Genomic DNA, 21,444 nt, shown 5'->3' on the forward strand with positions numbered 1-21,444 from the left:
CAATCACTTTCCTCACTGGGCGTGCTGACCCTTTCTCATTGTTGCTTACACTGCATGGCACATTGTCCACATAATGCAAAATATGGGTGGATTTACAAATGGGTATGAAGAATGCTTGATACTTTTCTGATTTACTCATTGACACTACTTCTCCCCTGGGAATACTCTGGCAAAGATTCCGTAGTATCCATGGTTACCTTGTTTTCCTCGTTGCTATGACTACTACAAAGGAGACGCCTTGATCATGTGACAAAAGTTATAAACGAGGGACCATGACTGTATTTAACTACATGCACGGGAACGAAAAGGTTGGATAACAGGTTTATTGCTGATATGAGGGATAGGTGAATTGACTAGCCATTGGTGATAGATAGATAGATGAGCGGAGAATGGGCAGCAAGTGGTTGTCTCTCTCAGCGTGTGTGGAGCAAGGACCAGCAGCAGCCTTTTGACCTCCCACAACCCCCACACACAATGTCCTCATCCAAGATGGATCCTCGCCGGCCTGACAAGATTGTACCATTCCACATGCCTTCCAATGTCCCTCCCTCGAGCGATTACGCTGGTAACCTTGCTGTTGCTGTTGGTGAGTTGACTCTTCCCTTTTTCCCATTCCATGTGTGGGGTCGCGCCATGAACGAATAGAGAGATACTTATATAGACCATCTCGTTTCTTAGGTATGGGTGGTATCATGGTTCGCGTGAGTATCTTGGTATAAAGTTGTTTCATATCAACATTGACAAAGAAAGGATAGAATTCGTTCAAAGCCTTCCCTTGGATCGCTGCCTTCTTTGGTGCATCATCTATGCTCAATTCACGCAAGACCAAACGCGATGATTCAGTAGGATTTAGTGGCGCTGTGTAAGTATGCTTTGTTTATTCGGATAGGGTGCATGGGTGATTCATCATTCTACTTCTCTAGACTCGGCTTGGTATCCTTGTTCACCTACTATTTGAATATGTATATGATGCACAAACGTGCAATGGATAATGCAGCATAACCGGATGAGTTATTTATATAATAAAAGGTTGTCAATAAGGCAAAAGTTGATGGAATCGTGATTGAAAGTACATTCAAAATATGATTGACAATCTTTTATGTGCAAGGATGGGATCACGGGGCTAATGGTATACTATGAGCATACTTGTATACGACTTTAAATCATCTATCCTGGTATATCCATCATCCATATATGGCAGCAAAGTCGATTAAGCGGGCAACACGTATTGATCCGGCACCATGTTGTAATCATTTAGGCTTACAGCAGATATGGTTAGCGAATCCACTAGCTGTCTCACCCTGATTGTTGGAATTAATACAAGTCGGCTGCATAAATGTCTAGTCTTGGACCACTATACCTGTACAACTGTAAAGGAAACAAAGATGATCTTTTGCTATTGAATACTCTCATTCTCCAACCGTCCTTTGTGGAACTGGAATCGTAAGATAGGTTGCCATGACACATTCAGCAGACATGTACAACAAGTGAATGAACTTTGTGTCATCACGACGTGTGAGTGGTATTGGATGATTACTTGATTAAAGAGGTACCGCGGGATCATGTGCATAAGGATCAAGGGGTGGGGGAGAGCCCATTTTGGCTTGGCAACAGCATTGCTTGATCCAAAATGCATCAACCATTTCTAGCGGCGACAACAAGGCAAACTATCGAGTCTCTTTTGTGCTTTGCTTGAATTTGCTCTCCTTATGACGCGACGACGAACTAAACCAGCTACGAAACGGCATCGGAGAGGAGCGAGTGCATCGTCCAAAAAGATAGCTGAAATCAACGATGCCTTGAAGGAGAACGACATTGCAGCACTAAGACATCTCGGTCGTACGATGGGTGGTTTTCTCAATGACAGCATCCGAAGAAAAGCTTGGTAAGTACAGCACTCGTCTACAAGTTGTCCAATGACTGAATGAATAGTAATAACCTTCTCATAGGCGAGCGTTGCTTGGATACGAGAACAGGCAACAGAACCTCCATGGTACTACTTAGCTAGTAGACGACAACAACCACCCCCCAATAGCTTATTAACGTCATGTTCCTTTTGCAGACAAACACAAGGATGAATCTCAAGTTGCATTGGATGTTGCACGGTCATTCAACACGTTCCCAAAGGGTAAATATTTATGATACGATTTCATGCTTCAAAAAATATCAACGAATCATTCCAGATCTCAAGCCAAAGACCAAAAATCAGCTGCGAAGTAAACTACAATCGGTTATCTTGCATGTGTTACGTGCATATCCCAAGTTGCACTATTACCAGGTAATTTGGTATCCCTTCATGGTCCATGCATTTACTCACAATATCCGTCCTTAGGGATTCCATGATATCGCCTCTGTCTTTGCATTGGTCTTTAACGAAAAGGATGCTGGCATTCTGATGGAACATGTGGCCCTCTTTTTTGTACGATATCCTTTTTCTCATTCCCCCCTTTTTATACCATGCATGAACGTATGACTCGAATCATCCTTAACGGCAAGCACAGATGCGATGTTAGAATCATTAGATCCAATCCTAAGGCAACTCACATTGATGGATACGTTGATACAAAAAGAAGATCCAGAATTACATGAGCACATCACTGGGTAAGGTGGATTGGGGCCCAAGAAAGCATGATGGCTGATGATTTCAAAAACTAGAGCTGGTGTTTTACCTTATTATTGCTTGAGTTGGGTGATTACATGGCTCAGCCACGACTTGGATGATGTCAACAAGATTTTACGCCTCTTTGATCTTTTCCTTTGCTCGAATCCATTGATGCCATTGTATCTTTCAGCTGCCTTGGTGCTCTCTCGACGAAAACAGGTGTTGATGGAGGAATGTGATCCAAGCATGATTCATACCACGTTGAGCAAAGTACCGCAAGACATGCCCATTGAACATTTGATCCAGTGGGCGATAAAGTTGGAAACCGCATATCCGCCAAAGTCACTGCAGCGGGAAAGCGGGATTGGCCTTGATCAAGTATCAGCTATCAATACCTATGAGGATCTCTGGATCATGGAGGACGAGGTGGAAGCATCACGAGAACAAGCATGCAACATTATTGCCATGTTACCAGAAGAGCGACTTCCTATGGATACCAGCGGCATGCATGATAGCAGTGCTCAGAAAATATTGGGTCGATTACGAGCGATTTACCACCGCGATACAGCCATGTGGTCAGTGTTACTACTAAGTACGGGCGTAGTGGCGCTTGCAATTATCACTTCCAACACCGATGCCATACGGTAATATAAAGAATGACATTGTGTAGGGGGGGCGAACATTGAACTAACATGTTTCATATGCAGAGAATGGTGGATGACATTAGGCTCAGCAGGACATTTCCCGTTGTTGTGAGAAAAAAGTTTAGTAGTTAAAGACAGCTTTTTTTGATAATAACATTGACGCTGCTCCCCAGTGGTGGTGAAACAAGAAAACTCTCTTTCTCTTACGACCTCCTTGTCTTCTTTCTCTCACTCTCTCACTCTCTCTCCCTTCTTTGGGTTGGGTTATCGTGTGTAACATAATGTTGTGGGATACAAAGTGTAACGTTTCACCGAATGTGTTGTGCTGCACGAAAGGATTCATCTGTCAAAAGCCTCCGCCCGTTTTCACTCCCTCTTTCCGCTTTCTCCTTTTCATAAACACCCTCCCTTTCCGTTTTTGCTTCATTCTCCCCCTCTGTTCATTACTCAAATCAGAACAAAGAGTGAGAGGCAGCACCTACGTAATCCTCGTGGAACATTTTTGCATACGCACATATATAAAAGCCGCATGGGTGGATTGCCCTTTCCTTTTTATTAAACAAAATGGGCAATAAGATCTCGACCAATTCGCGCAAGGGCCGCTTTAGCACCAGTAAAAGTGTCTTGAAGTGGAAAAAACAACACAAACAACCATCCGCTGAATCACCACCCACCCCTGTTCCATCATGTTCACAAACAACGTCCATCACATCAAGTCAAAGCTCCATGAACGACAGCATTGTGCGTCAAGGACGCAAATTTCATAATATCACTGAATCCATTTATTGGTTACCAAATGACGATGAGGAGATGGATAGGCTTATCGGAGTGAGTTATAAAAAGCGTTTCTTTCCGATAATTCCTTGTGATTAACAAGCATCCTCTTCATCATCAAGCAACACTTTGCACTTAAAGCATTGTTCGAAGGGTAAGTTTCCAACAATCAAGACGATAAAAGAGCGAGAAAGAAAAATTGACTCGTATTCTAGAAACATTGCAAAAGAAGCTTTAGAACGAGTCCACCTTGAAGAAGGAGCTAAAATTTTGGATGTGGGTTGTGGCCCGGGCACGTGGTTAATGGTGAGTCAGTTGTTTCTCGGACATTGTAGTTGATTATATACATAAGGTTATTAAGATCGTTCCCACCATGATTTTTAGGATGTAGCCACTGAGCGACCTGACTGCGAATTATTTGGGGTGGATATGTGCAATGTATTTCCCAGCGACATTCGACCACCCAACGTACAATTCATGCACGGCAATGTATTGGAGCGACTACCTTTTGACGATAATACGTTTGATTTCATCAACATGCGATTCTTGATGCTCGCATTACGAAAAGACGAGTGGATAACGGCTCTCAAAGAAATACTACGCGTGCTCAAACCTGGCGGTTGTTTCCAAAGTCTCGAATCTGGGATGATGGATCGTGGCAATGACTTTTGTCTTTGGGTCGGCAAAACTTGTAAGTACATAGCATGCATGCATGATTAGGGGGTGAAAGAGGGGGGGGGGTGAATGCATCCACCACGTTGCTTATCCTATTGTTGTTAGTCATTGATGTCATGCGTAGTCGGGGACAAGAACCCTATATTGCATTTACACTTGAATCCATAATGAAGGAGGCCGGCTTCAACTTTATAAAGTCGATTCAAAGAGATACGTATTTAGGTATGTTTGTTTGTTCATATCAAAAAGCCAATCTTCAACTAAGCATGATCATCCCATCATCGGTGGTTGCAGATAAGCCCGATCCTCTGAATCGTGAATTCCTTTGGGATATACGCAACATTGTCAAAAGCACACAACCATTCCTTGCCGGCCCATTAGGGATTCCACCTGATCAATACTCAAAGTTTTTGGACAAGTTTGAAGCTGAATGTCAAAAACCGCCAGGAGCCAAATGGATGATTGTCATTAACGTGGCCCAAAAAGAAGCTTGAAATTATAATTAGCCCTTCCTAATTGCACTATACTCGCACGTCCTCACACACTCACGCTCACACACACACACACACATGCACACATGCACACGCACATACCCCTGCCTTCTTGGTTGTTGGGTAGATATACACACACCGCTGTTTGTTCTCACGAAGCCTCCCTAAGTTTTCCCATACAAGAAATGTTGTATACACACATACACACGCACACGCGCTATTATACTTCCCGTGAACAATAACCCCAGCGCTCTCAATTGTGGTACCTCCCCCTCTTTCGGCCCCCCCTCCTCCTTCGTCTTCAACCTCTCCTCCTTCATGTGAAATTTTCTTCCTCATTCCTTGGTGTACAAAAAAAATTCCATTACTCGTTTTGTATAGTTTACCACACGCAAACAAATAATCTCTCTCTCTCTCATTGTCTCCTTGTTTAATCTTCATGCAATATGATATCATGTCCACACCATCTTTCTAGCTTTGCGTTTCTCGGCCTTGGTGACAGCTTTTTCTACCTTGAACTCTTCCTTGTCTGCAATCGCTAATGCTTTGGCGAGCTTCTTTTGTTGTCGAACATTGACTCCTTTCTTTGCATTCTTCTTTTTCACTTTGCCACTGGATGCTGCTGAAAGATCAATGGTTTGTTTCCTTGCGTGTAAAAGATCAAGCTCTTGCTCTATCCGTTGCTTGGCTACAATGATTCGATATCAATCACTCATCCAAAAGAGGCGGGGGGAAAAACCTTTTTGAGGACTTACAGTTGCTGCTGGCATCGACAGCATCGACCGACATGGAGGAATTGGCATGACGAGACACGTTGTTTGGATTGCTAGTAACTGAAGCGAAAAGTATGAGACAATGCCTGAATCGTGTCGATCTCGATTACAAAAAGAGAGAGTGTGGTGTATATACATTTGGTCTTTGATTTTCCCATTGTGAAGAAGAAACACAAGCAGACGACAAATGCAGATCATTTTCTCCCGCCCCCCTTCTTATCAGCAGCACCCAAGTAGATACATAGAACATACATGTGGTCAATAAACACACCTTGTCCCTCTTGGACCCTTGAACACACAATGCGTAGCTATCGAGTGTTTTATTATTGTATCGTGAGTGCTAGAGAATTTTTACGTATAGCTATTGTTACATACCCGGTTATGCAAAGGCTAGATAGTAGTGAAACATGGCCTTGACCAAAACAAACGATATCGCTATTATTAGTAGACGCTCGATTGCATAACACCACCAGCAAAAGATACATTCGAATCAAGTTTAGCAGAGTGGTACTAGATGTTGAAATCATTACGATGTGCTACGACATGAACGCCATCATAAGGTTCAAACCAACATGTATTATTGATCTCACTACAAGATCACCGATCCATCTATCACGAGAAAACCTTATTGTATTAGATCTCGACATTTTTAGTGATCAAAGTGCAGATCTATGGGTACAAAAAAAAAGTAAGCATTTGAACACGTGTTGCACGAGGGAAGCTTGTGCCTGGATATGAACGCTCAGCATGAGCAGATCAGCATAAGATAATTCAATTGCACACTCGCGAGAAACGTAATTTCATAAAAGTCGACGCAAGATCGCTACAGCAGTATCACCTGGACACAATGAAAGAGGTCGTGTGTGTTTAACATAGCAACGACTATGATGGGGTAAGAGCTCGCTTAGGAAGAGTCGCGATCATTAGGATCTTAACGTTAGCTCGTTCGATATGCAAAAGATTATACCGTGACCAGCACTTTTAAACCATGATTTAGTTCTTGATCATGTAGTCATGGAAACGGTGAGATGAAACACATAACATCATCAGCATTAACTTTATGCCGGATGAACGAGCGGTGATAGCGTAGCGATTAGTGAGCAAAATTAACAAGGTAGGCATCTATAATCATTTTGTATATTGTAAGGGCATTTATACAATACATGGTTGCTGCAGCTGAATAGGACCACCAAATGCGAGGGTAGAATCCCTATGAATCAAAAAGATACCTGGCCCGGGAGAGGGGTCTATGGCGGCGACTGGTGTGCGCCTCTTGAAGCCCATGTAACCGATCTCAGCTTTTGCCAGTACCAACTTGTCGGAATCCTTAGCTGGGTAAAGATTCGTGTGACTGGTGAAGGATAAGCCGCCTGAAAAACTTTATAAATCCTCTCCAAGCGGGCAACGTCGTGATCCAAGTCTGTTCTTCTCGCATACCCCCTTTTCTTTATACACACAGTAAGTACGCTTTGGGTTCTTGTCCTATGTAATGAATGTATGTATGCCAAGGAAAAGATGAAAGGATGATTTGTGCTATAACAATGGGAATCTCTCCGAAGTCCTGTGTAGAAAAAATAGTTTTATTTACTCTGACATCTTTCATTGCTACTACAACATTTATTTGCTGGACAAGGGCTACTCCAACACGCGTTTGAATGGAACGTTGTTTCTAACCTTTGCCTTCAGCTTTATGTAGGTTTCTTCTCTTCCCCTTCCTCTCCCTTTTATTCTTTTGAAAGGATCATACTGTAAGTGTCTATTCTTTTCTTGATGTGTGTCCCCCTATCCCATCATGGCTTTGTGATGCATCACAATGATGACCAAGTTTCATGCACCACGCATAAGGGTATTGATGATAAAAAAAACTTCAGTCTTCAACCTGAGAGATGCATTCTTTGTTGTGATGGGTGGGTGGCTCATTATCTTTGGATGATTGTAAGCCCAATGTACTCATTCTATTTTGACAATAGGTAACCGCATCTGATGGCTTGATTGGATTAGATGTTGTGCAGTTGATTATAAGAATAAAGCATCTTTATGTACAAAAAAAAAAGACTTGTGTGTAATAGTTAACTCTATGGGATGGGTGAGGGTGAGGGGGAATTGAGTGATGGATAATGAATGATACGTGTGTAATGGGCTGCCAATGAAAATCAGCAATGAACGCGTTGGACGCAGGATTATTGCATTACTTTTTCTTTTTCTTTTCTTCGTGGACGTGGCTATGGACGGTATTCAACAACTTATCCAAAACAAGGATTATGCTGCACTCGTGAAGGCATGCGAGCGTGTCGAACTTCAGGTACAATGACAGCCGTTCTCTATATCTAATGCCTGGCTAATGTATAAAGATGGGCAGATGGCTGCTAGTCCTTCAGCGAATTGGAACATTCAAGAGATCTACGCCGTGTTGCTGCTTGCGTATGCCCTTGTCGATGACTTGTAAGTGTAGAGAAAAGGGTGGTTTCTTCCTTGCAAAGGTATTCAAAGTTGTGTTTTAAGGAACGGTGCTCGGTTCTTGCGAAAACGGATCCTTGCTGCTCAAAGACGTAGTGCTGAAATCGATACTGCGTGGCGGTTGTGCGTGATCATGTGGGAGCGACGCTATGATGAGTTTTATGAAGCATTGGTTTACGATTGGTCACCCCTTGTATTACCACTTGCCGAAAGTCTACGAGGTGCGTAAAGGAAGAGGAGGAAGTTAAGGATCATCCATCTCATTTCACCTACTATAGACACATTGAGGGACAAGCTGGCCATTGTGTTGCAAAAGACATATACGAATATGGATCTCGACACAGCTTCTCGATACTTTGGGATGTCTGAAATGGAACTTGTTCCTGGTATGTGTGTGGGTTTTGAGAGGGGGATCAAATGCGTTATTAACATGTCGAACCTTGTAGCATTAAAAGGACTAGGATGGGGTTATGATACCAATTCAAAAATGTTCACGCCAGCAAAACCAACCTCTTTACCTCGTCACCCTTCCGAGATGAACCAAGTATCACGATTAGCCAATACTCTTTTACGATTAGAACAATGCTAGTAGTAGTAGTAGGCTTTATCAACAATGAACTTTATTACAATTTGCCGAGACGGCTAGCACCATCAATACGAACAATTTCACCATTCATCATTGTATTCTCAATCAAATGGCAAGCAAGCATAGCGTATTCAGAAGCATGGCCCATACGGTCAGGGAAAATGGCATCCTTGAGGATCTTGGCTTTGGCCTTGGGGGGAGTGTTTGCGGTCATGTTGGTTTCTAATAGGATAGAATGGGGGATGAGAATTTTGATGATGAAAGATGAGGATGATGATCCATACCAAAGAGACCTGGTGCAATGGACATAACACGGATACCAGCAGGAGCAAGATCACGAGCCATAGGAAGGGTCATGGAAGCAACGCCTACAGCAAAACCAAAAAAGAGTACTTGCAAGCTTGCACAATGATACTCGTGTTGTCTGTGTGTTCTATCGCTCACCTCCTTTGCTAGCGCTATAGGCGGTTTGGCCAGCTTGACCGTCTTGGAAAGCAACTGATGCAGTGTTGATAATGACACCACGCTCACCATCTTCATCAGTATAGGTCTTTTCTTGGTTGGCCATGGTTTGAGCGACTTGACGACACACATTAAAGGTACCAAGCAAGTTGACACGAACAATAAAGTCAAAGAGATCCATCGACATTGTGTGTGCAGAGCTACCACGACGAGCAATCTATGTACATACCATAAATAGATGAATGAATATCTTCGCTGCCACCACTATACAACCCATTAAACACGCATTACCTTGGCAGCACCTGCTACACCACCACAGTTGACGACGCCTGCAATGTTACCAAAGCGAGCCACGGTCTTTTCGATTGCTAACCGAACATCTTCCTAATAGTGTTGTTGTATATAAGTGGCATGTTTCTTTTGAACGATGATATGGATGTCCAAGTACCTCTGAAGTGATATCCACTTTGCCAACAGCCAACACGTTGGATCCCAAGGATTTGGCGAGCTCAGCACTAAAGCACAAAGGTGAGCCTGCTTTGTATCCACCACATACACGCATACGCATATACTTACGCTCCTTCACCGTTCAAGTCAAAGATCTACAAAGACATGTTATTGACGTGCGCTCTATTATAGTTGGGACTATAGACACATACCGCAACGTTACCTCCACGCTTGACGATCTCTTTGACGGTTGCTTCACCGAGGCCACTTGCGCTGTACACATTCAACCATTAGCCCAATGAAAGGGCACCCTAAATTAGCAATGACCTACCCGCCAGTGACAATAAAAGCGTTTCCAGTGATTTGCATGACGATGGAGGAGTAGAGAAGAGAGGAGTGGAAAAGGTTGTACAAAGGTGTGGGGTTGATTTAATGCTGACATATCGCAATTGCAGCACGTGAATGTTTTCGCATGGACATGTGTGAGAGTGTTTGTGAAAAGGGACGGATTATAGCCCGGATATACTTTATCAATACGCTATCAAGTAATATAATAGATGGTGATGAGGAGGGGGAGGAGATACAAAATATGCTAGTTGTATATGTATGATACAAAGATTGTTTAAACGGATGCTATGGAAGGTCTTGGTTGTGTTGTATGCTGATGTTGAAGCGTTGTTATGCTCGGGTTTTCAATCATGGCTGCTGCTGGATCTGTAGTGGAAGACATGGCTCCAAGTTCATGACAAATAGCCACCACGCGATGCATTACAAGGCGTGCCGATTCTAGTTGTAGATTGGTATAGATTTCGACAAGGTCCTGCCCAACGCCCTGCAACACACGGGAATCTTGATGATAGCTGAGATGCGCATTGTTGGCAACATCTTCATAAAATTGATAACCAACACGACATAAATGCTGTGAGAGATCATCCACAGAGACAGTGGCAAAAGGTGCATTCTTCAAGTGATGATTGTTGTTGTCATGGTCCGTGGGTTGCACAGAAGGCTCAACCTCCTGGCTATCAATGTCGGCTTGTTCTTGTTGTTGTGGTGTTGGTTCTTGTTGTTCATGACGATGACGATGATGATGATGGGAACGACGAGGACGACGAAATAAACCAAACAAAAGAGGTTTAAAAGGAATACGAGGCTTGATAAGATCCGTCCATTGCCAAGGTGCAGGAACAAAAGATGGTTCAGGCATGGATGCAACAGGAAAGTCATCATTGCCATTATCGCGTGGATACCATATAAAGGATGGCGTAGTAACAGGGGATGTGAGACGAAAGGGCGTTATTGTGGTAGTAGTAGCTGAAGCATCACCATGGCTAAGAACACGTCTTCTTGGTGGATGTTGTTGTTGTTGATTGTTATTGGGATCATGATAGATCATTGAATGGAGTTGTCGTAGTCGATGTGCAAGTGTTGTAGGACGTGCGAGGCTTAGTTGGGCGTCGATCTGCTGCAGGTTGTGTCGGGCATTGTGCATAAAGACCGCGCCAAAGCGACGACAGATATCGGTTACTGCATCGATTTGTTGATCGCGTGTGAGGCGCGTGCATTCAAAGACGATATGGCGTCGACCCACAGCCTTACGACTCAATCCCAATTGCGCATAGTTTTGTTTATCCACCATGGCCACATATAACCCTGCTGCTCGCCGTGTCTCAACGCTACCATACGATGCCAATATCGAAGTCAAGACACCATCCACTTGATCCACTCGTCGCCACGCCTTTTTCAATTGTCCCACAGTGCCCAGTAATTCAGTCAGCTTGCCATGCTCTCGACTCTTGTCATCGTACCCTCGACTCAACTCATGCCACTTGTCAAGCAGCTGCTCAATTTTCGCTTCTGTCAAAGGCGCAATGTGGCGTTGTCGACATGCCGTGTCCAGGCAACCGGTGATCTCGAGCGCTGTTCTTAAAAGGGTACGTCGTAAGCTGTCGCTGTTGGCGCTGTCCACAAGACCAATGACGGGAATAAAACGCAGCACCTGTTGCATCGTTTGGGAAATACGCCGCAACTGCATAGGGCTCCCAATGTGTTGTTCAATACAAAATTGTTGCTGAGCATCCGAACAAAATCCTCCAAGTAATTCATTCACTTCTTGATACAATTGATTGATATTCGATCTATTATTGTGTTCGATCGTTGTGGTTGTGGTGGTGGTGGTGGTGCCATGTTGCTGCTGTTGTTGCTGTTGTGGTTGTTGTGGTTGCTCTTCTTCTTGATCCATAGTCGCCTTTTCCAAGAGACTGCATGTATTTGTGTGTGTGGGGAGGGGGGGCCTGGATGATGAAGGCAGTGGCAAAAGGAGAGAGGAGAATGAGGAGGCAATGAAAAAGAAGAAAGGAAAGGAGCAACACAAAAATAGGCAAACCTAGAGGGTCAAAGTAAACACGACAACAAAAAGTGAGGATGACATACTGAATAAAGCAGGTGCCATCGTGTTGCAAGGTCCTTCTAACAATCAAGCCTTCACTTGTTGCTTATCAATCATCCATAGAATAAGCCATCCTCAATGATACAATGAACATGCATTCACGTTACCAAGAAGTATCATCTCTTGGCCCATTGTTTAGACCTCCTGCAGGGTAATTGTGAACATTACTACCCAACAGCATCCAACTTGTTTAGGTGTTGAGTTGTTACACAATAATTTAATGTCGACTTCCGGTCAATAGATCGAGGACCAAGGCGTCGGGAAATCACCGCTGCTGCTATCAAGCACACAAAATGCCCATTTTCTACCCGCATAGGAATACGACGAGTATCGCTTGGAAGAAATCAACAAGCTATATAGTGATTACGATGCATGATTGATGTATGTGGCTTCACGGGCCCTTGCCGTACATATAAACCAGCCATTTTAACTATTGCACGTGTCTAATACTGCGCTGTTGTGAACCATGGTACCGCTGATAGCAATCTTTGAACATCAATTGGCTCATTGTCGTAGTAAAAAGTAGCTTTAAATACCATCAATCAGCCAACGGTTTTTCAAAAGCAGCGGTAGCAGTCGTTTGTAACATCATAAAACATCATTGGAGGGAAGAAGGAGCAGGAGATGTAAAGAGGACAAGGAGAACAAGGAAGAAAAAATGTTGTAGTTGGGATAATCCAATGTTGGGTACCAAATAAGGAGGAGGCGTAAATATCGCCTATGGCTGCTGTACGTGAATGTAGGGTAGTAGTGGGTGATCGATGTGCAGTAGTAGTAAGATTACAGATGAAAGACAGCATGACGCATTCTCTTCCGTGCTGTGGGATTAATAATCCTCAGGGGTTCCTTTTTTTTTATTTCATCAACAGCTGTGCTCCTGTGTTGAGGAAAAGAAATATTAACATGCAGCCATGTCATTATGCGTTGATGACATCTTTGTATTGGCTAAAAAGCGTGGCCACAAGATTGCATGATGCGCTTGTACATATCGGGGTTGCTATGCGACAATGCATCTTTTTTGGATGAGCAAATTACTCGATCATCAGTGATGTGGTATGGAAAAAGCACTAAGGGGGGTTGGTTGGTTAAAAAGAGTGACATGACGATCTTAACGTGTAACTCATTTACTTTACTATATATACTCGTTGACAGCTTATCTTGTCATCATAATGATCGTGATGGATCCTCGGAGCAGTTTACTACATCCTCCGGTACTCCTTTTCTAATTCTAGTGCTGCTGCAAACTCATTCTTCGTTGACAGCAGCAGGTATAAAAAGTTCATCCAGCTGATACAGAATTGTCTTTTTCTCCTCATTCCGGATCCGACATCTCCCCCACCCCGTCCTTTCGTTTTTGCATTCTATCGTTTCTTCACCCATTTTCACTCAACATTGTTTACGGATACCTTACTTCCTCCTATTATCCTCCCCCATTGATCCATCGACACACACACACAACACACGGCGTTTTGTGTAATACTCCTTTCTTGCGCGTGGACCAAAAAAAGTAATACAATACCACGACGATGGCAAACAACTACAGCAGCAACAGCAACAACAACCACTCTTCTCGTGTCAATCGATCTTCACCAGCAATGTCGCCGGCGACATTGTATGGTAATAGCAGCAGCATGATGATTGGTTATCAATATCAGGTAAGCGATTAATATAGACAATGCCGCCTCTTGTTGGCAAATGGGCGGGATGGAGGATGATTCGTGCTATCACCATCATCATGTGAGCCTTGGGTGTTGGTGAATGCATAACCGATACATTTAGATGTACTAATGATGCATCTTTTTACTTTTTGTTATGCATTCGGATTTTGGCTGTTATCTTTCCGTACCATTGATCCGGATCGGCGTACCGTTTGCTTTTGTGTTTGACATATCTGCATATGTATTTCGCCCCCCTCGTACTCCCTCCCCCCAAAAAAAACATCGACATGCATTCTCTCTTTTTGCCATTGACTTTTTTTCCACACTCTTCCTCCCTTCATCTCTTTTTTATCTTTTTTCATTTTTCATTCTTGTTTTACTACTACCATCATGCAGTCGCATCATGACAGCTGCGATAATTCATCATCACCTGTGGTGGTAGCACAACATCTCGATGTCGAGCAAAAGAACTACGAGTTTCCACCAAGGGCATTGCTTTTAGAGCTATCGGCACACCTCGACAAAGACAGCTACTATGAGATGTTTGATGAATCATCATTTGCCACTACCACCATGACAGGATCAAGCGTTGACCGCCTACCATCCTATGACGATATTGGAAGCGATGATGATGAAAAATTGGATTCTTACATTGGATCCATTGTATCTTCATATCAACAACAGCAACAATCCCGTAGCATACGCCGTTCACTGGTTAGCAGCTATGATGACGACCATCGAGAACGCAATCACTTGTCATGTTTTAACCACGACCATCATCACGAGAACGACAATGACGACCCACGCGTTCAACGGCTGATCGAGGATGATCGGCTATCGCCCCTTTTGCTTCCAGCACGAGCTGATCCGCGAAGAACATGTCAAACATCCTATGACAAGAGCACCCCAACAACAACAACAATCTCACATCAAGATTTAGTTGCGCCTTCTTCTTTTTTGAAATACCATGGCAACGCAGCAGCATCACCCTATCAACGACCGCATAAAGGTAATTGTCTTCTTATTCAATCCTCACACACCCCCAACCCTTCTTCACCCCCCCTTGCTTGTGTTCCCTCCCCCAAAATCCATATCCAAATATACATGTATGGCTGACAGAGAGTGCTACATGTAGCATCAAGGTGCTACGCTTCTTCGCATGAAGAGCTTAACCTTCCCAATGTGTCTCACAAGCAATCAAGATTGGAGGATAATACCCCATTTCTCGATGACAATGGCACCGACTTTACGGGTGATTCCAAGGTGATTGTCAATCTAAAGTTGCATGGTGGTGGTCATCCTCGTCACATGTCATGGTGCCAAGCAAGTGATGAAGGATACAATGATGATGAGGAGGAGGAAGAAGAAGAATTGCCCATGGAAAGTGTATCCGTGTTTTTACCCTTATCACCCGAAGAGCTCGCGGATCCTGAAATGTTACGCAACACGGCTGCTACACGTATTCAGGCCTTGTGGCGAGGCTATCGCACGCGTAAACAATTGTTTGGAAACAACAGCAGTCATGTATCACCTGCACAGCGTGTGGTAATTGATCTTGCACGAATATGCATGACACTGCATCGACAACAAACAATGCGTCTTGGCGAACGTATTGACATGCTGGAGCAAGAAATTGCGCATGAACGTGCCATGAGGATTGCATTTGAGAATGCTATCGAGGATATGGCACTCACCATTGACAAGCAACAAGCCATGGTGTGTGAGCGGATGGAAGAAATGCGTGAATCATACGAAGAACGGCTATACCAAGAGCAATGTGCTCGTACAGACCTAGAGCAATCCATGACCCACGTACTTGATAAAGTGCAGGAGATGCAAAACATGCAACAACAGCGTGCCAAACAAGAAGCCGAAGAAAGAGAAGCATTGCATTCTAAGCTTGACAATGCTCTTGCTGAAATCGATCAACTCAAACAACAACAACAAAGGAAGAAACAACCCACCACCACTTTACAACCATCATCAACACCACGTCGTGTCAACAACGACGCATCAACAACAACATCATCATCATTAGAAAAGCAACAACAACCACCAACATCACGACGTTCAATCAAGCCTTCATCCAACAAACCTGTTCGATCATCAACGCATCATGCTGCATCTACAACTACTACCACCACTCGTCATAATACCAAAAGTCTTAATCCTACTACTAATCCTCCTAATACTATCACTACTACAACTACAACCACTACTACTGCACCACCCAATACCCGCCGTGTTGCTACTACTACTCGTCGCAAGATACTTTCTTCATCATCATCAAACAAACCAGCACGCCCTCTTTCTCGTGTAGACACGAGACGATGATGATGATGATCATCATCATCCCCCATCCATTTTTCCTTGATCATTGTTCTATATCTGATTTCCCATTCATCCCTCCTACTAAACCCCCCTTGCATACATCAAAAAAGAAGAACATTTTTTCTCCACTCCAAATAAACATGTTGCATGCATCCTATGTACGTAGTATACTGCCCCATTATCCTTTTTCCGAAAAAAAAGAGATTACGGCATTCTTAATGCAGGGATCAAAAACAAGTCTGATGGCTGTTTTACGGGTTCATTTCGATTTTTGTTCCTTAGCCGATGAAAATCTCTCCCCTAGAAGAGTGTGAGGGCTCCTTTCTTTTTTCCATCTCCTGAGACACAGATTTTCCGCCGCTCGCATCCACCCTCTTTCCATTTGGGTAAATGAGACTCTTGTAAATGTGTTGTATGTGCACGCATGTATGCAGTGTCCTCCCCCCCTTTTTTCAGACACTTACCTTTACAAGCTGTCAACCTTGTTTTGACGTTCCAGACGCGGTAATATGCATGATTGGCATCTCACTCACTCACTCACTCACACCCCCACCACATGGCTGCTGCTGAACTGATTTTTATTTTCGAAACGTCTCACACCACCACATGTCCCATGGTGTGGGCTCTTGACAGCAGCGAAAGCATATGATACAATCCAAGTATGGCATCTTGTCATTCATGTTGATCAAGGGATACACATACGTACGGTAAAGAAAAAGGGGCATGGGATGAATTTTAACTTTGGGTCAACAAGGGCAATGCAATCATTAGGTGGCAAGATGAATAATGGGTCATTTACAGTGCTATTGTTGTCGTTGCATAGATATACTCTCTCTCTCTCTCTCTTCCTGTTGCCGAGAGAGAAAAAAAGTCATTCCACTACATACTTGGGTCTCCTTATTCAATCATAGACACTACTCATAGCGTATGCATGCAACGCATTATTTACCTGCCTCTATGATGATCGATAATCAAGACTAATAGCACCAAGGAATGCCTGTGCATTGCATCGCCTATCCACACTCCCAAGGAATATGACTATGGGTGGAAGTTTGCCTACGTGCGGGTGCCAAGCAATTAGGCAGGCGGGGCAAACATCACGTGACGAAGAGATTGCTTGTCAAAGCGATGGATGATGGATGCATTGTTAACTTTTATTTTATATCGTCGTTGCGTGAGATAGTGTCGATGTTAATAGTAGATTCACAAGGATAAAGTCAATTAAGGAATAAAGTTGATACTATGCTTGGGTACGTATCAAAGCTGGGTGGGGGCGGTCGTTAAACGGGGCAATTGTCAGCACTGGCTTCGTTCAGCTTCTTGTCGGTTTCTTCTTGATGGATGACGATCAGCCAACAACAACGACTACTACGCAAGCAGCAACAGCAACGACTAATGCAGCAACAACACCCGCTTCTCCACCTTCGCAAATGACAACAGCATTGACCAACGCGTCATTACCTTCTCCCATACAACCTTTGGCGTTTTCAAGTTGGTCGTACATGACACAGAATGACCAGGAGATATTCGAAGAAGCCCTTATTCCCCCAGAGAACTTCAATATGGTGTGCGAGCATGTTTATCGTAGCTCCTTTCCGAAAAAGAAGCACTTTCGATTCCTTGAAAAGCTCAAACTTAAGAGTGTCTTGTAAGTGGTCATATGCTTGCTATGCGATCCATCCATTTCTAAACAACCCCCTTGGCCTATGCTAGAACATTGATTCTTGAGGAATATCCAGAACAAAACATGAAGTTTCTTGAAGAACGAGGGATCAAGTTTTTGCAGTTTGGCATTGCAGGGAATAAGGTAAGGAAAAAAGAGAGGAGGGTGGATGCCACACCATATACTCAATGCATATCATAGGAGCCCTTTGTACAAAGTCAAGTGCTACTCTTTTGGTTCTATTGTATCCGATTTTAGTATTAACATCTATGCTCTCTATCTCTTCTTACAGTACCCGAAGACAAAATCAGCGCGGCATTAGCGGCTATTCTAGGTATGCATGCATGCTCATATCCATTGGACGTTACCACCTTCTCATTCATGACTCGTAGATAAACGAAATCATCCGATGCTTATCCATTGTAATAAGGGCAAAGTAAGTTGTTGTGTGGATCAGGGTACAAGGTAAAAAGTTGCAAGGATCATTCACCATCCATGTGTCAAAGCATCGAACAGGTTGCTTGATTGGGTGCCTGAGGAAGCTACAAAATTGGAGTCATACATCCATCTTTGACGAATATCGGCGGTTTTCCCATCCAAAATCAAGATCCATGGATCAACAATTTATCGAACTCTATGATGCGAATCAAGTTTGGCCTCTTGTCGATCGTCGCTATTTACCACGATGGCCAACGTTGGGTAAATAATAGACCCCTCATATCTCTCTCCATGATGAAAATGCGTATTAACACTTTTTACTTTAGCGGATCCCATGCTTTAACGTAATGTCTTCATTTGTTTATATAGTTTTCATCCATCCATCCCTTCGTATACATGTAAATACACGTTCCGATTCTTTCATCTCGGCAAAAATACACTTTATAATGCTGTAATGGGTAAAAGAAGTCTGTTTAAATATACCAAAGTTCTGTGTGATGGATTACTACTTGCTATCGCCTTGAAGTGTCTGTACAGGGCCTTGGTAGTGCTCTCGTCCATAAGTGAACCAAAACACCAATGACAAAAGGAAAGCGGCTCCCACCATCAAACAAGACCAATTCATAGTGATGGGGTTGACAGGATTAGTAGAGGGGAAACAAAGAACAACGCTGAAAAACACGACCCAGGTAACGGCAGCGATGTTGATGGGTATACTCCATCTGCCGAGATTAAATGGACCCTTGGGAAGCTTATCCCGAGACCAGATCAAGCGGCAAACGTAGGGTAGTCCATAGGATACATTGATACAAATGATGGCTGTACTCATGATAGCTGACCAATAAACCTTGCTTCCTAAGGACTATGTACAACGAAACCAACTTCAGTAAAAAACCCCAATACACGTGGTTGCGACTTCCTACCGGCAGGATAACAATAGCGCATATGAATGCTTGTAAGATCATAATGCGTAAAGGAATACGACGTTTGCTATGTAGCTTGTACCAAAAATGATGGTACGGCATGCATTTATCACGCGACATGGACCACATCAATTGCGCTTCTGCCAGCATGATGTTGCACAAGCATCCAAATTGGGTCACTGTGACAATCACCAAGAAGAATACAGCCATTTCACGGTTGGTAGCTCGTAAGAATAGGGTGGCAACAGGGAATGAGGATTCTTGAAGCTCTTTTACATCTTGTATGGAGAACAATGTACCAATGCATAAGACAAGTGCTTGCACTACAGCTCCCACGATACTAAAAAGAATCCCAAATGGACCACTACGGCTAGCGTTGCGTGTTCCTTCTGCAAGGTGAGCTCCATTTTCATATCCGATCTGCATAAAAAACCATGTTTAGATATCGGTGGGACGATGATCCAAAAAAAAGAAAAAAAGACGCAGGTACGTACCAAGCACCAGCCGGCTTGTGACATGCCAAGCAAGAAAACGAGGCCAACATTGTCCCATCCGGTATAGTTTTGGAATTCTGAAAACACCCATTTGCCAGATGGATGCGTTGGTGCCATAAGTGGTGTGGCGATTACAATAATGAGGGTTCCAATGGTCACCCATCCAACTGCACTATTACGTCAGAACCTTGCTTCCTTCCTTCCTTTCCCACCACCACCACCACCCACTTACTCATCACTCGATTGAGCCATGCATTAAACTTTAAGCCACAAGCATTCACAGTGATACCAAGGATAAGCACTGCAACGTAGATACCAATGTTGGCCCCTTGGTTATCAATTTGATAGGTATTGGCAATATTCCAGGTGGCTACACACACACACACACACACATATCATCATGCACAGATAAGATAAGAGAAGAACGGTGTAACCTATGAAAGCATGATTGTTTACAACGTACCTATTATATATTCGCCTAAAGAGTAAGCCAAAGTCATAGCCGTACTAAGCTGGCCAGCGAGGAAAATGTATCCACATATCCATGACATTACTAGTAATCTTTGTCACTAAGTTTATGGATCGAGCAAGAGAGTAGAGTAACTTACATGGTCCCCATTCTGGACTGCTGAGGAGATAACACCATGAATAAACACCCCCGTTAACAGGGAAAGCTGCATACGATCGTTATTACGCATTTTTTTTATCCAATAGGGAAATCCCGTACCTGAGAATAATTCTGACATGGCCAACGCTATCAAGGTAACAAAGGGTGCAACAACAACCTAAGGTGTCATTTGTCGTCAATAAGCTGTACGTAGCAGTAGCAGTAGCAGCAACAACTTACAAAACCCCAAAAGAGAGACATGGGCCCTCCAGCATTCATGGTGCCAGCAAATCCTACCAGCCTGTTGTTGTGTATACGTTAATTTCTCGGATCAAATTTATGATTGATGAGCTATGGTTTTTCTTTACCAGTTGGGTAAGACGCCCATGCAAGAGAATGCAAAACCAGCTTGAACAAAGAGGCTGATTTCACGATCAAATTCTTGCTTGTATCCAAGACTTTCAAGTCGTTTAGCATCGTCATCCGAAGGTGCAGCTGTTGTATCGACACTTGTATCCTCAATGAGGTGTTGCACAGGTTTTTCCTTTATGGCGTCAATTGTTGTGAGATCAAGGTTGTTGTTGTTGTTGTTGTTTACTCACATACCTTCATTGGGTATGTCTAGTAGTAGTAGGAGGGAATGTACAAGCCAAGTGGTATAAGGAGAAGGAGAAAGAAAGAAAAAAAGGGGAACAGAAACCTGGGACTCGGTGATCGGTTTTTGTTACACTTGCAATGCATATTCTTATTACGCCCAAGATACCGGCAGAACTCTACATACAAAGTTACCCACGCGCATGTGTTTTACACACATATGCCTTTGATCAGAATTAAAGCTGTGGGTGGTGTTTATCTCTCTCTCTATCTTTCTCTCTACCCGTCACCATGGCAACAATCAAAAGTTATTCCACTTTTGGTCACACACACACACACACAATGATCCGATCCTTCCAATCCAATCCATGAATAC

The 21,444-nt window shown here is 43.4% G+C and overlaps 10 protein-coding genes across 10 annotated transcripts; 6 read left to right on the forward strand and 4 right to left on the reverse strand.

Moving 5' to 3' along the window:
- Positions 1 to 474: 474 nt before the first annotated feature.
- O0I10_010820 (uncharacterized protein) lies at positions 475 to 1,002 on the forward strand (the record flags this gene model as incomplete). Its single annotated transcript, XM_058490794.1, has 4 exons — positions 475 to 586; positions 679 to 701; positions 756 to 862; positions 924 to 1,002. 4 exons carry the CDS (start codon positions 475 to 477, stop codon positions 1,000 to 1,002), a joined length of 321 nt encoding a protein of 106 aa, XP_058338406.1.
- A 707-nt stretch (positions 1,003 to 1,709) lies between these two features.
- O0I10_010821 (uncharacterized protein) lies at positions 1,710 to 3,358 on the forward strand (the record flags this gene model as incomplete). Its single annotated transcript, XM_058490795.1, has 9 exons — positions 1,710 to 1,885; positions 1,950 to 1,993; positions 2,063 to 2,128; positions 2,184 to 2,278; positions 2,333 to 2,419; positions 2,497 to 2,508; positions 2,591 to 2,601; positions 2,656 to 3,246; positions 3,310 to 3,358. The coding sequence occupies 9 exons, from the start codon at positions 1,710 to 1,712 to the stop codon at positions 3,356 to 3,358; spliced, it is 1,131 nt and encodes a 376-aa protein (XP_058338407.1).
- A 452-nt stretch (positions 3,359 to 3,810) lies between these two features.
- On the forward strand, positions 3,811 to 5,189 carry O0I10_010822 (uncharacterized protein; the record flags this gene model as incomplete). The annotated part of the gene is made up of 6 exons (XM_058490796.1): positions 3,811 to 4,074; positions 4,143 to 4,174; positions 4,236 to 4,326; positions 4,405 to 4,711; positions 4,801 to 4,917; positions 4,990 to 5,189. 6 exons carry the CDS (start codon positions 3,811 to 3,813, stop codon positions 5,187 to 5,189), a joined length of 1,011 nt encoding a protein of 336 aa, XP_058338408.1.
- A 449-nt stretch (positions 5,190 to 5,638) lies between these two features.
- Positions 5,639 to 6,117, reverse strand: O0I10_010823 (uncharacterized protein; the record flags this gene model as incomplete). The annotated part of the gene is made up of 3 exons (XM_058490797.1): positions 5,639 to 5,874; positions 5,942 to 6,019; positions 6,096 to 6,117. 3 exons carry the CDS (start codon positions 6,115 to 6,117, stop codon positions 5,639 to 5,641), a joined length of 336 nt encoding a protein of 111 aa, XP_058338409.1.
- Positions 6,118 to 8,183: 2,066 nt separating this feature from the next.
- Positions 8,184 to 9,005, forward strand: O0I10_010824 (uncharacterized protein; the record flags this gene model as incomplete). The annotated part of the gene is made up of 5 exons (XM_058490798.1): positions 8,184 to 8,261; positions 8,319 to 8,401; positions 8,462 to 8,637; positions 8,695 to 8,802; positions 8,872 to 9,005. 5 exons carry the CDS (start codon positions 8,184 to 8,186, stop codon positions 9,003 to 9,005), a joined length of 579 nt encoding a protein of 192 aa, XP_058338410.1.
- A 34-nt stretch (positions 9,006 to 9,039) lies between these two features.
- Positions 9,040 to 10,280, reverse strand: O0I10_010825 (uncharacterized protein; the record flags this gene model as incomplete). Its single annotated transcript, XM_058490799.1, has 8 exons — positions 9,040 to 9,224; positions 9,287 to 9,370; positions 9,447 to 9,681; positions 9,756 to 9,848; positions 9,913 to 9,979; positions 10,041 to 10,066; positions 10,124 to 10,184; positions 10,243 to 10,280. 8 exons carry the CDS (start codon positions 10,278 to 10,280, stop codon positions 9,040 to 9,042), a joined length of 789 nt encoding a protein of 262 aa, XP_058338411.1.
- Positions 10,281 to 10,533: 253 nt separating this feature from the next.
- Positions 10,534 to 12,153, reverse strand: O0I10_010826 (uncharacterized protein; the record flags this gene model as incomplete). The annotated part of the gene is made up of 1 exon (XM_058490800.1): positions 10,534 to 12,153. One exon carries the CDS (start codon positions 12,151 to 12,153, stop codon positions 10,534 to 10,536), a length of 1,620 nt encoding a protein of 539 aa, XP_058338412.1.
- A 2,255-nt stretch (positions 12,154 to 14,408) lies between these two features.
- On the forward strand, positions 14,409 to 16,352 carry O0I10_010827 (uncharacterized protein; the record flags this gene model as incomplete). Its single annotated transcript, XM_058490801.1, has 2 exons — positions 14,409 to 15,027; positions 15,154 to 16,352. 2 exons carry the CDS (start codon positions 14,409 to 14,411, stop codon positions 16,350 to 16,352), a joined length of 1,818 nt encoding a protein of 605 aa, XP_058338413.1.
- Positions 16,353 to 17,686: 1,334 nt separating this feature from the next.
- On the forward strand, positions 17,687 to 18,793 carry O0I10_010828 (uncharacterized protein; the record flags this gene model as incomplete). Its single annotated transcript, XM_058490802.1, has 7 exons — positions 17,687 to 17,997; positions 18,063 to 18,156; positions 18,214 to 18,229; positions 18,305 to 18,346; positions 18,405 to 18,448; positions 18,519 to 18,711; positions 18,777 to 18,793. 7 exons carry the CDS (start codon positions 17,687 to 17,689, stop codon positions 18,791 to 18,793), a joined length of 717 nt encoding a protein of 238 aa, XP_058338414.1.
- A 162-nt stretch (positions 18,794 to 18,955) lies between these two features.
- On the reverse strand, positions 18,956 to 21,086 carry O0I10_010829 (uncharacterized protein; the record flags this gene model as incomplete). Its single annotated transcript, XM_058490803.1, has 10 exons — positions 18,956 to 19,312; positions 19,374 to 19,793; positions 19,868 to 20,034; positions 20,100 to 20,237; positions 20,331 to 20,420; positions 20,476 to 20,541; positions 20,595 to 20,652; positions 20,715 to 20,775; positions 20,843 to 21,018; positions 21,081 to 21,086. The coding sequence occupies 10 exons, from the start codon at positions 21,084 to 21,086 to the stop codon at positions 18,956 to 18,958; spliced, it is 1,539 nt and encodes a 512-aa protein (XP_058338415.1).
- Between the last annotated feature and the right edge of the window lie 358 nt (positions 21,087 to 21,444).

The sequence above is a fragment of the Lichtheimia ornata genome, assembly GCF_029851405.1.
Source record: "Lichtheimia ornata isolate CBS 291.66 chromosome Unknown scaffold00077, whole genome shotgun sequence".
Taxonomy (NCBI): Eukaryota; Fungi; Mucoromycota; class Mucoromycetes; order Mucorales; family Lichtheimiaceae; genus Lichtheimia; species Lichtheimia ornata.